The sequence below is a fragment of the Hipposideros armiger genome, unplaced genomic scaffold (assembly GCF_001890085.2).
Source record: "Hipposideros armiger isolate ML-2016 unplaced genomic scaffold, ASM189008v1 scaffold_240, whole genome shotgun sequence".
In the NCBI taxonomy this organism is placed as follows: domain Eukaryota; kingdom Metazoa; phylum Chordata; class Mammalia; order Chiroptera; family Hipposideridae; genus Hipposideros; species Hipposideros armiger.
In genome coordinates, this window is record NW_017731590.1 from 652,290 (window position 1) to 666,556 (window position 14,267).

Below are 14,267 nucleotides of genomic sequence, written 5' to 3' on the forward strand. Positions count from 1 at the left end.
AGATTGGCCCATAAAAAGCTTTGCTGTTTTTGAACACATTTAAAGAAAGTAACATTTCACCTTCAAATATATATATGACAATAATTTCAATAACAATAGTGCTGGTTAAATATAATTATTGAGACTAGTAGCTCAGTCAGGAACAGAACTTTAAGAAGCTTCTGAGCTTGTAATGTCACCTTTGCCACTACCACAGTACATAGTTCTGGGTAGGGGGAGAAGGGGGGGGGGATCTCTCCGGACTCTTCTCTCAGTTAAACTGAGAAGAATGATATTTTAAGCAAATTGTCCATTATCACAATTGAGCAGCTGATCATTTCTTAAATTACGTTCAAAAAGAAGTACAAAAAGATCCATAGATTCTTTTACTAAAAGTGTCCTATGTTCAATAAACTTGGGTAAGAGTAAACGGCTCCTCATTATACCAACCCCAGAGAAACAAACCTGGAAACGTGCCCATAATCTCCAAGAGCATTCTGTACTTACCAAACATATTGAACAGAACCAATTTTTCAAACCAATAACATAACAAACAAAGCCTTTGTAAATGTTGGGGTGGCTTATGGTCAGTGAATAGTAACAATTTGTGAATACTGCTTTGCCATGAGGGGGCCAGGGAAATAGGAATGTGGGTGGAGAGGGATGTGGGGTCAAGGTAGGTTTTTGTCTTCAAGATGGGAGATATTATATATAGATATTATATATTATAGATATATTATATAGATAGCAATAGTGATGCATTGGAAAGGAAAAATGAATGATCTAGAGAGCGGTGATAACTGTAGAAGCAAATCCTTGGACATTGAAGAAGGAATGGCTTCTGCACAAGTTAGAGAGACTGCTTTAGATAAAGCACAAACAGTATTTGTTGTTACAGATACTGTTAGAAAAGAGATTTAGTATACGGTGGGAGGAAGGGGAAGTTGCCTTTTGAGTGCTTCCATTTTCTCATGAAATAAGAAACAAGGACAATAAACTAAGATTAAGACTGAGGAAGGAGGTATAGGAGGTTTGGAATAGTTACCTATGGAAGTGGAAGAATGAAACAACTAGGGAAATATTGCACGACTGCAAAGCATAACTAAAGTCCCACTGAGAGGGTGGCCAGACAACATGGCAGTTACTTTCTCCAGTGATGCTAGAGACCTGAAAAAAGCAGAGTGGCATTGAACTAGGATGTGGTTCTCCTTCACAAGTTCAGTGAGAGAGGATCAAAAGCGTTGGAAGTGTATGCAAGGGAGTGATAGGATTATCAATCACTGACTCTGAGCAGTGAGAACAGTGAGCACTCCAGAGGCTGAGGGGCAGAGAAGTGAGGGCCCTCAGGTAGGAGGCCGGAGTCGGATGTTAAAGAGGCTTAAAGGCAGGTGAGGCTATAGAATAATGAAAGAGGGGAGGGCAGGAAGAGGTGAGGTCAGGAAGGCAGCTGAAGCCACACCATGCAAGGTCTAAAAGGCCATAGTAAGAACTTAGGCTTTTAATTCTAATAGACATCCAGTGGAAAATTTTCATGCTTCTGTAAAAGCTCTTTTCCCATCTGAGTTGAGGAAGAATATGAATAATAACAAAATATGAATAGTAAAAAAAAAAAAGAATATGAACAGTAAATGAAAAAAATACATACGGAAAAAATTTAAAGTGAAGCTTAAAAGCTGTCACAACAGTTTGAGGAAGCTTCTTATGAATAACTAATTACAAAAACATTCAACAGTAAGAGAAGTGGGAGCTGTTTGAGAATTACTTCATCTTCCAGTGAAAAGCAGCTTTTGTTTCCCTAACACAGATTTCCAGTGTTAGATGGGAATCACAGAAAGGTGGGAAGTTAGGAAAAAAATGGAATTATGTCATATTACTACAGGAAAAATATCTGAGTTTTTCTCAGCTTTAAAATTATAACCCAAAAGTGTGCCCATTCACACAAAGACCCATATCTAAAAATTAAATTAAATTCAAACTTCTCCGTCAAAAATATTCCTCTTTATATGGACCTAAATACTTCCTGCAATTGTTTCAAGACAGAGAAATGATTATTAAGCTTTGCTTAAAAACAAAACAAACAAGGAATATTTTTTCACAGGAAAAAAACTAAACAAATGACTCTTGTTTGACAAAATATAGATTAAAGTGTAACGTTTCAAGTCTGCTGTGAGTTTGAAGAAATGTTATTATAACTGAGACAAAACAGTAGGTTTTATTAGTACGTGTAAAAGTGATGATGGATAAGTGGGAGAATACTTTATATTCAACTGGCGGCAGAGAAAGCTAAGGGGGCAAAAACACCACAATTTAAAAAGATAAAGCAATGAACGCTGCAATTAGAAAACAGGAAAAAGACATGCACAAACATTTCACTGAAGAGAATAGACAGAGAGCAGTTAAGCACATGAAAAGTTCTTAGTCACTAATCATTAGCCATTAGGGAAATTCAAATTAAAACAACAATGAGATATCACTATATACTTATCAGAATGGTAAAATGAAAAATAGTGACACCAAATCTTGGCGAGGATGCAGAAAAACTGGATCACTCATCCATTGCTGGTGGGAATGCAAAATGGTACAGACATTCTAGAACATAGTTTGACAGTTCCTTTCAAAATTAAAAACAAACTTATCAAACAACCCAGCAATTGCACTCCCAGAGAAACAAAGACTTATTTTTACTTAGGAACTCATTTTATAGGAGCTTTATTCATAATACCCAAGAACTGGAAACTATCCAAACGCCCTTCAATGGGTGAATGATAAAACTGTGGTACCTCCATACCACGGAATACTACTCAGCCAGAAAAAGGAATGAACTGTTGATAGACACAGCAAACCGAATGAACTTCAACGAAATTCCACTGAGTGAAAAAAGGCAATCTCAAAAAATACATTATGCCTAATTCCATTAATGTGACAACTGTGAAATAAAATTACAGGCATGGAGAAACAGGTTCGTGCTTGCCAGAGGTTAGAGATGGGAAGAGGGGGAGAGCAGTGGGTGACTCTAAGAGGGGTAGCCCTAGAAAGCCTTGTGGTGATAGCTCCCCTGTGTCAGCGCATATCCCACGGACACATATTTCTAAAACTTAGAGCTTGTTAAAGCTGGGAGAAGCATGATGCCCACCATCTGCCTCCTTCTGTTAAATTCTGAAACTGCTTTTCAGTCAGTTGAGGCTTTTTGTTTTATCATTTTATATGTGACCACTCCAACTTTTAGAATTTCATAAAATTGTGCATACAACATACAAACTAAAGCATCTAAATCGAATACACTCATTTTACAGATATATACCCCAATGCATGAAGGAAGGGCTACTGGCTAAATGATTATTTTACTGTTTTATAGTATATTTCAAACAAAAACAAAATTTTAATATCATTTACCTCAAGGATTTTATCTCCAGTTTTTAGAGCGTTTGTTTTTCCTGCCGGACTGTCTTCTAAAACTTGTTTGATAAATATGCCTTTAAGCTCCTCTCCATTCTTCAGGCGTTTTATAACAGTTTGCCCACCAACAATGCTAATACCAAGAGATACATCTGGTTCTCTAAAAATCTCAACACTGTTAAAAGAAAAAAAACAAAATTCACTCATAAACAAGTTAATTTAATTTGTTGGACTGTTACTGTAAGTGTTCAATTTGTACCATATCCTTGAAACTCATACTTGACGTAAATATATTTTCTAAATATATTTTTACAAATGTTATAGTAATTGTACCCAGTTCCCAAATTATAAGGTATTATCAATAATTCATGGCACATGTGAAAGTTTAAATTCTGAAAAAGATAGGTTTCTAAAACAATAAATACAACTCTTAATATTGAGAGATTTAGCGAGGGCTTAATGGTCCTATCTCCTACCACAATATGTTTTCTGTGATTAGTCCTTTTCATTTACATCCATAACCTCACCAAACAGATTAAGGAAATAAAAAATGGGTGAAACATCAAGAATGTCACATATATCATTTTTGCAAAAAGCACAGACTTTCAGTATCAATTTGCCACTGAGAGGCTCACTGTCCAAGCTGCTTTTCACAGTCAGCAGGTTTAACCTGTGGTTCTATAAGTGGAGGGCAGATTTTATCTGCTCCTAAGACAGGATGATTTTTTGTTCATACCTCCATGTCATTTTTAAAAAGTGTGAAACAGGGCCGGCCGAGTGGCTCAGTTGGTTAAGAGCTCGCTCAAGAGTGCGAGCTCTGAATAACAGGGTCGTCGGTTCAATTCCCAGCCCGAGCTGAGCTGCCACTGAGCTGCCGACAGGTGGCAGGATGGCTCAGCTAAAAGAATAAATTAAAAAAAAAAAAGTGTGCAATAAAACTTGCCCCTCAAAATATTATGAATTTTGCCCGAAGTACACAGACGTGACCAATAATTAACTCAAATAAAAAAGTCACTCAGAAAACAGCTCCTAAGAATTAAGACATAACTCACAAGTGCAAAAAAAAAACCAAAACAGATTTTGGGTGGGCATGGTGTAATTAATAATTCATGAAGAATAGAGAGAGCGGCTAAAGGAAGACTTTTATAACTTTAATAAAAGTACAGCCCTGATGACTACAGAAAATTAGGTGAGTATACAAGGGAAGATGGGCTCAACACATTGTGTTAGCTCAAGCAAGACACAAACTTGGACCAACACAAGGTAAGGAGCTGGAGATCAATTGACGTAGGATAGCAGTTTCAACTACTGTTGCTGCTTATAAATAAAGAAACTTGACTACATTCAAGGCAGCCCTACCTACCCTGCTTAGTGATGCAGTGATAAACTGGAGTTAGGCCATCAGTTACCATCATCGATGGACATTTATTTGTAAATTGCTTTCTCTGAAAGAGTATAAAATAAAAGATTTTCCTAATGTGGATTATAATCATTTTGCCTGGCTAAAAACTTCCAGGTAGATAAGACAAAATAAAACTAAAATTTAGGCCAGCCTACATGTGAATCACAGCAATTTCCCAATAGTTAGAGAATGAATGGCACTATTAAGTTAAAGAAAAAAAGCTACTGATTGTGTTTTCCTATTAAGAAAGCCAAAAATGTCAGCAACATACGTTCTTGGTGGACCCCAGTGGCTGAAATTTGGAGTTTCTTCTCCTTCACCTTCTTCTCTCTCAGGTAATTCGCTGAGGAAGGAGAAAAGAAAAAAAAATAAATAAAAATAAAATTATATATATATGCATACACACAACTTATAAGACACACTCTTGTTAATTAAAGGTTCTTGGAAAGTTTTGAAATTGCACAATCTATACATAGTTTAATAGTTCTTAATTTTTAAGCTTTTAAAATACGTACATCAACAGTTAAATGTCCATATAAAGCAAAAATATACTGCTTTAACAAAGTCTGACTCAACAAATATCCACCCAGCACCAGAAAATCATAGAACTATCATAAATACTTTTATTGGTGACATTCTATATGCTATTTTCAAATAATATGTGTTTGATTTGTACAATTTCATATTTGTTTCTTTATCAATATATAAAATGTTATAAAATGTTCATTAAAACTTGATATTGATTGACCAGCTAAGAGAACAGTCCAGTATAAACCAACATAAATTGCTCAACAGTCAGTAAACATGATCCCTCTTTCTAGATTTTTCTGTCACTCTAACCCTATATAATTCCCATCATTTGCATCCCATGAACAATTTGTGTAGTCATACAGCACTTTTCAGTTTACAGAGAGATTTACTTGTTACCTAATTTGACCCTCCCACCTAATACCACCATACTTGCACCCATCAAGTTATGTTAGTATGGAACTGCTGAACTGGGTAACATAAAATGCTGAATTACAGAGTAGTTCTAAAAGTAGTGCTATTTAATAGGCTAGAGACATTACCATATATTACCTGGAAGAGGAGTCAGGCGTCCTGAGCTCCAGTCTGACCTGCATCACGAAATAGGTGTGTGGCTTAGGACCACCAAATGAAATAATATGTATGATATTGTAAATTGTGTTATTCTATTCAAAATGTAGGTACTACCTCTTTCATTTTCACAAAAACCCTGTGAGGTAAGCACAGCAGGCCATACTATTATCTTTTTCACAGGAGGAACTAAGGCTCAGAGAAGAGGCAGGCACACTATGTAACCTCTTCACAGTATGCAAATCTTTCTTGTAGTAGTTTCAATGCTCCATTATTCTTTGAACTCTCAAATAAGCCCTGTAAAACGTAGCAAAAGTCAACCTACTTGCCTCTCTACAGACTTTCTACGATATAATGGTTTAAGGTTGAGTGAAAAAGAGAAAGCTGAAAGGATCTAGACAGTCCAAAAATCAGCTAAGAAATTTGGATCATTCGGGGTCCATTAACATCTCACCCACTACCAGATGGCCTTCTTGCCTCAGCCAGTCTATTTTTTATGATTAAAAGCATCATAGCATTCAGGGGAAAACAGCTTGGCAGATATGTACTGGTTACTTATCTAATGTCCTCTCTCCCATTCTCCCTTACCAACAGAACCCCTCTTTTATTCCAGGTGGCAATATGCCCAACTGTAAAAAAATACGTTTTCTGGACTTCCTTTCAGCTAACGGTAACTGTGTGCCACAGTTCTGATCAGTGATATGGAAGCAAAGAGTCCCTGGATGAGATTTCCAGGAAAACTCAATAAACAGAGGGAGAATCACTTGGCAGGAGCCTTTTGCTCTATGCCCTTCCCCTTCTTCCTTGCCTAGAATGCAGAGATGATATTGGTGGTGAAGCATCCATCTTAAAATTATGAAGAAACAATGAGGACTGAAGTAGTACATTAAGGACAGAAAGGAAGAAAGTCTTTGTTCCTAACAGACCACCTTCTTTGGGACTTTTTACATGAAAAAAATTAACCTTTTTGGGTAAACCACACTAAGTGTGTGTGTGTGTGTGTGGGGGGGGTTCTGTTTATGAACCTCTGAATGCAGTCCCTAAGTGATACACCCATGAGTCCACCAGTTTAAGTGTTCACTTTATCATATCACATTATTAGTCTTTGCACATGTACATATACTTGTATGTTCATTGGATAGTTGTACTCATAGTAAACTTTCATATTTTGATTATCCTTTGTAATAGGAACAAGGATTAAATAAGACTGGCATTTAACAGAGGCTCAACCAATATTCATTTCCTTTGCAATTTTTTCAATTTTGTATCAAAGTTTCCCCCACATGTTATCATAATCTTCATCATTTTTTATTGAATAGCATCTTAATAGTCTATGGTGGTAATTCATGTAATTTATCTGCTGTCCCAAATATGACACATTTAGATTATATCCTGTTTCCTGGAATATGGACATTACTGCAAGAAATATCTTCATGCTGTGTTGCATTTTAGAATTCCCTTTTAAATAAATATTAAAGATTGAAAACTAAAAACCAAACCAACACTGAAACCTTCCTTGTCTCCATTTTCCACTTTCTTGTATCCCAAATTGTGACAGGTGTGATAAGAAATAAACATTTGGTGTTTGTTTTGGTTCCTGACATAGAGCTTCTAAAACCCTTGGAATTTCCTGAGTGATGGGGGTGATGGGAGCATCTTTATTAATAACAAGCTCCTTTCAACCATACCTGAGTTTATGCTAATAAGGTGATTCTTGTAGGACCCTAGACAGCTTGAGGGTGGGGGCTGCTGCCAGAGAAACAACCAGGTAATTAGAGTTAGAGCTTTCAGCCCCATCCTCAGCCCCACCTCTGGGAAGGGGAGGGCTAGAAGTTGAGTTCATTCACTAGTGGTCAATGATGTAATCAATAATGCCTGCATAATGAAACCTCCATGAAAAAAACTAAGACAGGGCTCAGAGAGCCTCCAGGTTGGAGAATACATCCAGGCATTGGGAGGGTGATGTGTCCTGAGAAGGCATGGAAGTTGTGTGCATCCCCCAAACCTCCACTTAATACCTTGCCCTATGCCTCTCTTCCATTTGGTAATTCCTGAGTTGTAACCTTTATGATAAACCAATAATAGGAAGTAAAGCGCTTTGCTGAGTTCTGTGAGCCATCCTTGCAAACCTGAGAAAGGGGTCATGGGAGCTTTCAGTTGAAAGCTGGTTGGTCAGAAGTACAGTCATCAACTGGCATCTGAAGTCAGGGCAGTCTTGTGGGACCAAACCCTTATTCCGTGGGGCCTGCGCTAACTCCAAGTAGTTAGTGTCAGGATTAAGTTGAATTGTAGGATACCCAATTAGTGTCCAAAGAATCGCAGAGCTGGTTGTTGAGTGGAGGAAAAAACTCATACATTTGGTGTCAGAAGTATTGTGAGCAAAAAGAGTTCATAATAGGTATTAAGAGAGAAACCTAGATATGAATTTTTATTATGGTACATATATACTATCATTATAGGAATTAGATTCTTCAATTTTAAAAAACCTGGAATAGAATGGAAGCCAAGCTTTAACATTAGTATAAGCTATTAGTTTTTCTATTAAAAAAATTAAAAACCAAAAATATCCTAAACTGCCGGCTTTCGCATACAAATTAAGGGGGAGGGGGGACATTCTATTTAAAATACAGAAAATTTTAGGGCCGGCCGGGTGGCGCGTTGGTTAAGAACTGGCTTGGGATGCCAGAGGGCCCTGGTTCGGATCTCACATATGAGGGCCAGTGACACTGCCCTCTACAGCTAAGATGCTGAACAACAGCTCAACCTGGAGCTGGGCTGCGAGGAGTCACCAGCGATGGCGTAGGCTGCAGCCTCTGTGGCAGTGGGTTGCCATGGGCTACCGTGTGTAGCCAGCGTGAGCTGCCAGCAGCTGCAGTGAGCGGCCGTTCAGAAGCCAGTGACTGATCTGCCTCACCCGGGAAGAGCGCAATGATGGTGCCAACTTGGGCCAGTGAAGCAACGTCCTCCACAACTAGACTGAAGAACAAAAGGACAGCAACTTGTCTGTTCCCCTTCCCCCAATTCCCCAGCACTGTTCCCATCTCCCCGATTCCCCAATAAAAATCTTTAAAAAAAAAATACAGAAAATTTTAGATAAAGTGTGTAACAAAAATATTATTTTGTTGGAAGAGACTCACTGACTTTTTTTTCTTTTTCAATTATAGTTGACATTCAATATTATTTTATAGTTTCAGGTGTACAGCATAGTGGTTAGGCATTTATATAATTTATGAAGTGATCTCCCCAATAAGTCCAGTACTCACCTGTTATACATAATTATTACAATATTACTGACTGAATTCCCTATGCTGTACTTTACATCCCTGTGATTATTTTGTAAGTACCAATTTGTACGTCCTAATCCCTTCACTTTTCTCACCCAGCGCCTATCCCCAGTCCCATCTGGTAACCATCAGCTTGTTCTCTGTATCTATGAGTCTGTTTCTGTTTTGTTTTTTTGTTTATTTTGTTCTTTAGATTCCACATATATGTGAGGTCACATGGTATTTTTCTTTCTCTGTCAGACTTATTTCACTTAGTATAATCCTCTCCAGGTCCATCCATATTGTTGCAAATGGTTAAGACTTCATTTATTTTTATGGCCTAGTGATACTCCATTATTTATATGTACGACATCTTCTTTATCCAGTTGTCTGTTGATGGGCACTTAGGTTGCGTCTATATCTTGGCTATTGTAAATAGGACTGCAATGAACACTGGGGTGCATGTATCTTTTCAAATTTCACTGACTTTTGCAAAGCACATTATCTTTCTTCAGGAAGTTGGTGTACAAATATTTTAATCAGATTATCTCATACTTAAAGAAAGATAAAACTTGCAAAAGCTTATCCAGATAGTGTGATTCATTTTGGAAATACAGCCACAGAAGATGATCAACTATACAAATTAATGTAGTCCCCTTACATTGTTGAATGCATATGCCTTTTAATACAAAATAAAATTTAACTGAGAAAGTAAAATACTTTTACTGCACTTATTAAGATGAAAATTTACAAACATATTTAAAACTTTAACAAGGAATGTCTAACCTCAAATTTTATAATTTGTACTGTGATTAAACATGGTCAATGGTTCAATCTGTTAGAATCTCAAATCCTAACTGAAATTTACCTCTTATATTTAACCAGTTTCACAACCAGTTTACCCTGCCCCCCTCCAAATTAACCATCCAATAAAAAGAACCCTTTTTATTTTAGGCCTTTTTACAAATGCCCAAAGTTATCATTGTTTGCAGATTTGGGAGGAAAGATGGAGTGAATGCCTCATTAGTGAACAGGTAGATATTAATAGTCAGACTTGATCCTGATATGCAATCTCTTTGCAAATAAAAATTTCAACATCATAAAAAAATCAGGCTACATACAACATCAGAGGGGTAGTAGATTGGGGGGCCTCATCACTTTGTGAGGGGTATAAATGTCTAACTATTACGTTGCTTTGTACACCTGAAACTAATAAAAATATATATAAGAAAATATTTTAAAAATCAGATGAATCCAGATTGACCTTTCCTTTTCAATATACCGTTTTCCATATAAAGTTTCTACATACTAAGCCACAAGAGGGCCAAGTAAACTGAGCACCCTAAAATGATGTAAGCAGGAAGAATTCTGGTTTTGACTAAGTTATCTTGATATTTCTTTTGCCTCTTTAAATATAGATTCTATATGGCAATTTTCTGTCACACACCACAGGGAATACTGAGTGTTTAAAACCAAACTAAGTAAGATTACTTATACAGATGTAACACTAGGATTTTGAGGTTACAAAGCAAACTATTACCTGATACCAGTACATATGAAGAATTAGACATTCCCTTACATTATTAAAGTTCAGTTTGGCATAGACATGATGCTGAGCAAAAGAAGACAGACAAAAAAGTACCTACTGTACGATTACATTTACGTGAGTTGTAGAAGAGGAAAAATAATTTACAGTGTGAGAAGTCACATCAGTAGTTAGTTACCTGGGGCAAGACACTGCCAAGGGGCACGGGGAAACTTTCTAGGGTGATGGAAATGTTCTGTATCTTGATTGGACCATTGGGAACATGAATGTATACATTCATCAAAATGAAGGAAACAGTTCCTTAAAATTTGTGCATTTCATTAATATGTAAACTTGTGTTCAAGCTATAAAGGGTAAGTTGCTTCCTTAGGTCAACTTTACTTCTCTTTTTTCCTTCTAAACAGCCTGGATTAGTAATCAAAGATCTAATTATAGACTCTAAGGCATTAGCGTAATATTCCAATGTACTGCCTGTATGACAGCATTTTACATTTGTCTTCACTTGCAGTGTAGGCAATGGTTGCCACCGAATTATACTGCAAACCTCCCCTTTTTCCTCCCAATTGAAACATTCCAGAGTAGTCCTCTCTCAAGTGCACATATTTCTTTTCTCCCTTATCCTCAGTCTCTTACTAATGTTCTGAATTTATACATACTGTTTGGCAGTTTATCTCAAAGGTGAACCTGTTAGATATCCACCACTTATTTAGAAGGCATGAAATGCCAGACACTGTACTGGGAGCTCAAAATAGAACATTAGCTCATTTAATCCTTTGCACAACTCTGACATCCTGTGTCCTATTCTACCTCCCATATTCATAACAAAGTACCTAATATGTGAAACTATTTCTTCTCATGTGTATTCTATTATACCTATAACATGATTTTGTTTTCAATTTTAAATGTCTTTCATCTCAAGTCATCATCCTCCCAAGGCTTTAGCCTCTGACACCATGTTTTACTTACTATGCGTTCATCCTATTTTATTACAAAAACAAGCAAACAAACAAAAAAAGCTTACAATCTCCTTTTGAAAAACTCAGCAACAATGAATACTATCCTAGATACACCTCAGGGCCCATGAGTCTATCACTGTCATTCAGAATTACTGGCAACCTTTCATTAAACATTCACTATGTTCAAAGCATTACATGAAGCTCTTTATAGTCTCTCTTATTTAATCCATAGAACTACTGCCTTTATAACTGAGGAAATATAGACACAGGGGAAACCTTCTCAAGGTCATGTAGCTATAAATAACACAGGAAAAATCTGAACAGAATCCATAATATATCTATACTGCGGCTCTGCTATTAGTCTGAGAAACGTGCATGTCCCCCATTATGGGCACTTATGTGTCTTTAGGCAGCAGGTGACGACAGAGGTAAGTTAGAAAAAGACTAAACCCAGGTGAGTTCTGAAGACATGATCTCAAGTGACCTTATGAAGAGAGAAGGATACTCGGAATGAAATCACTCAACTCCTTCCAGAGTTATCATAGCCTGCCTGCCCATGCTGAGTCCTGCACAAACATTCATGCAAAGAAGAAACTCTAAAATAACACTTAGCACTTCGTGACAGTGATCTGAAAGACTGTCTTCCAAAAGAATCTATGCATCAGGTAGCAGGATGGCTCAGCTAAAAAAAAACCAAAAAAAAACACACACAAAAAAAAAACAAAAGAATCTATGCATTACTCAGGAGGGCTCCTGAGTGGCAATAAATATTCACCTATGACCCTAACTCCATGGAGTGTACTCTAAAAGATTAAAAGGGGAACTATGATTTACAGGAACTCGTCTGGAACCTGCTGAGATTTAAATATATCCTGAATCTATGAGAGCAAGCCAAAAAACAAAAACAAAAACAAAAAACAATTTTAATTTTGCAAGACCAATCTCCCAAGACAAAGTTAGGCTGGAGTCCTTAAATGCCTACTAAGCTGCTAAGAAATCAGCTAACGAAGTGCTCACTTCAGGAGAAAAAGCAATGGGATAGGAGCAAAGCATATCTTCCCTTTCTGAACCTGGAGGAATTGAGTGGGACACAACTGATATTCCATTTCATCATCTTCTGTGTGGCAAAGGAGGGGTGGGCTTGGAAATTTGTTTAGATCTTTTCCAATTTACAGTTAACAGTTCTATAGCTTTAGAGAAGCAGCCCCATTTCTGAATTCTTCAGCCAAATTCAATTAACACGAAGCACAAGGGAAATTTAAAAGACAACGTGGTCTCATTTGAAAAGTAATTTGACCACATAAAAGTCATAAAATATATTCCCAACTCTTCTAGTACTTCTACTTGTGGGCATCTCTCCTAAAGAAACAAATCCATTGCCTGTTTAACACTGTCAGTGTTTCCGGCAGCTGGTTAGGACACTAGGACCCCAGGCCTGTCAGCACCTCCCCGTTGACACACTGATCCTGTTCTGCTGAGTGAAAAGCCATCAGATTTCTCTAAGTAGTTGGGCCTATTTGTGCCTTTCCTTTCTAGAGATGAGGTATGACAAAGCACAGAGAAAGACTTTTTATGAAGTTTCTAGGTCAAGGTCACAGGTAGCTAAACAGAGGAGATGATATCATTTTGTGCTGATATCATATATCAACACGAAATCATTCTTGGACTAAGGTTTTAATAAAAACAGTAAGGCCAGTTAATCCCATCCTATCGCTCATGCCTGTTATGCTTTGCCAATACCTCCCACTCCTTCGCTTACTTCTACTCTCCTGTACTCATAGTGCTATGCCAACCCTGGCTTCTCCTTCACATATTGCTCCAGTTCCCACACCCCACTCCCAAGGCCCACCCAGCCAAACTACCCAGCACACTCCGTGGAATCTCCTTGAGTTGTAAAGAAACTACTCTACACCCTAATCTCTTCCCAAGGTCCTCTGTTCTCTCAACAGCTTCTGGTTCTCTACCACGATACCACACTCAAGTGGGTAATGTTCATTCTCTCACTCTCTGGGAAGTTGGAAAAAGGGGGCCAATATTTTTGTAAACTTCCTTCCACCACTAAGCCATTACTCGCTTATCCTTGTTTCAAAAGTTAATCTCCACTCTGACACCTCTTCTTTCAATGCACACTTTACCAGCATCCCATCACTCTTAGTAAATATCTTTTTTCCTAAATGACAGAAAAAAAAAATCAAGGCCATTGGACAAAAATTGCTTTGGATTCCTGCCCTTTGGTACAAATAGTACCTGCACTTGTACTGTCTTTTCATTCCTGGCATCTCTGTGGAGGAGGTAAACTTTCCCCTATCAAAATATCAAAAGTTCATCTCTCTAAGTGTACAATGTCTTCTCCCTCCACCCTTTCCAGGAACTATGTTTACTGATCCCCTTTCTGGCATCTACATATTCCTTTTCTGGGTCATTCCCAGAAAGACACACACTCCCACTATATATATAAAACTCCCTCCTCGCCTCAATCCAACAATAGCTTCTAGTTGTCTAGGTAACATGCATTCTATCTGCCTCTTTTCATGATCAAGATTCTCAAAACACTAGTCTACTCTAATTATGTCTAATTTCTGACCTTTTGTTCCATTCTTAACCCATGACTCTCCGATTTCAACTCT

General features: G+C 37.5%; 1 protein-coding gene across 1 annotated transcript in view; it reads right to left on the reverse strand.

The window, feature by feature from the left end:
* Positions 1 to 14,267, reverse strand: part of PATJ (PATJ crumbs cell polarity complex component) — a 351,381-nt gene that overhangs the window by 219,992 nt on the left and 117,122 nt on the right. Inside the window, exons 23-24 of the mRNA XM_019655480.1 lie at positions 5,049 to 5,120; positions 3,373 to 3,550 (exon numbers count right to left, since the gene is read on the reverse strand). Of these exons, the coding sequence (XP_019511025.1) occupies positions 3,373 to 3,550; positions 5,049 to 5,120 (250 nt within the window). The remainder of the gene's footprint in view (positions 1 to 3,372; positions 3,551 to 5,048; positions 5,121 to 14,267) is intronic.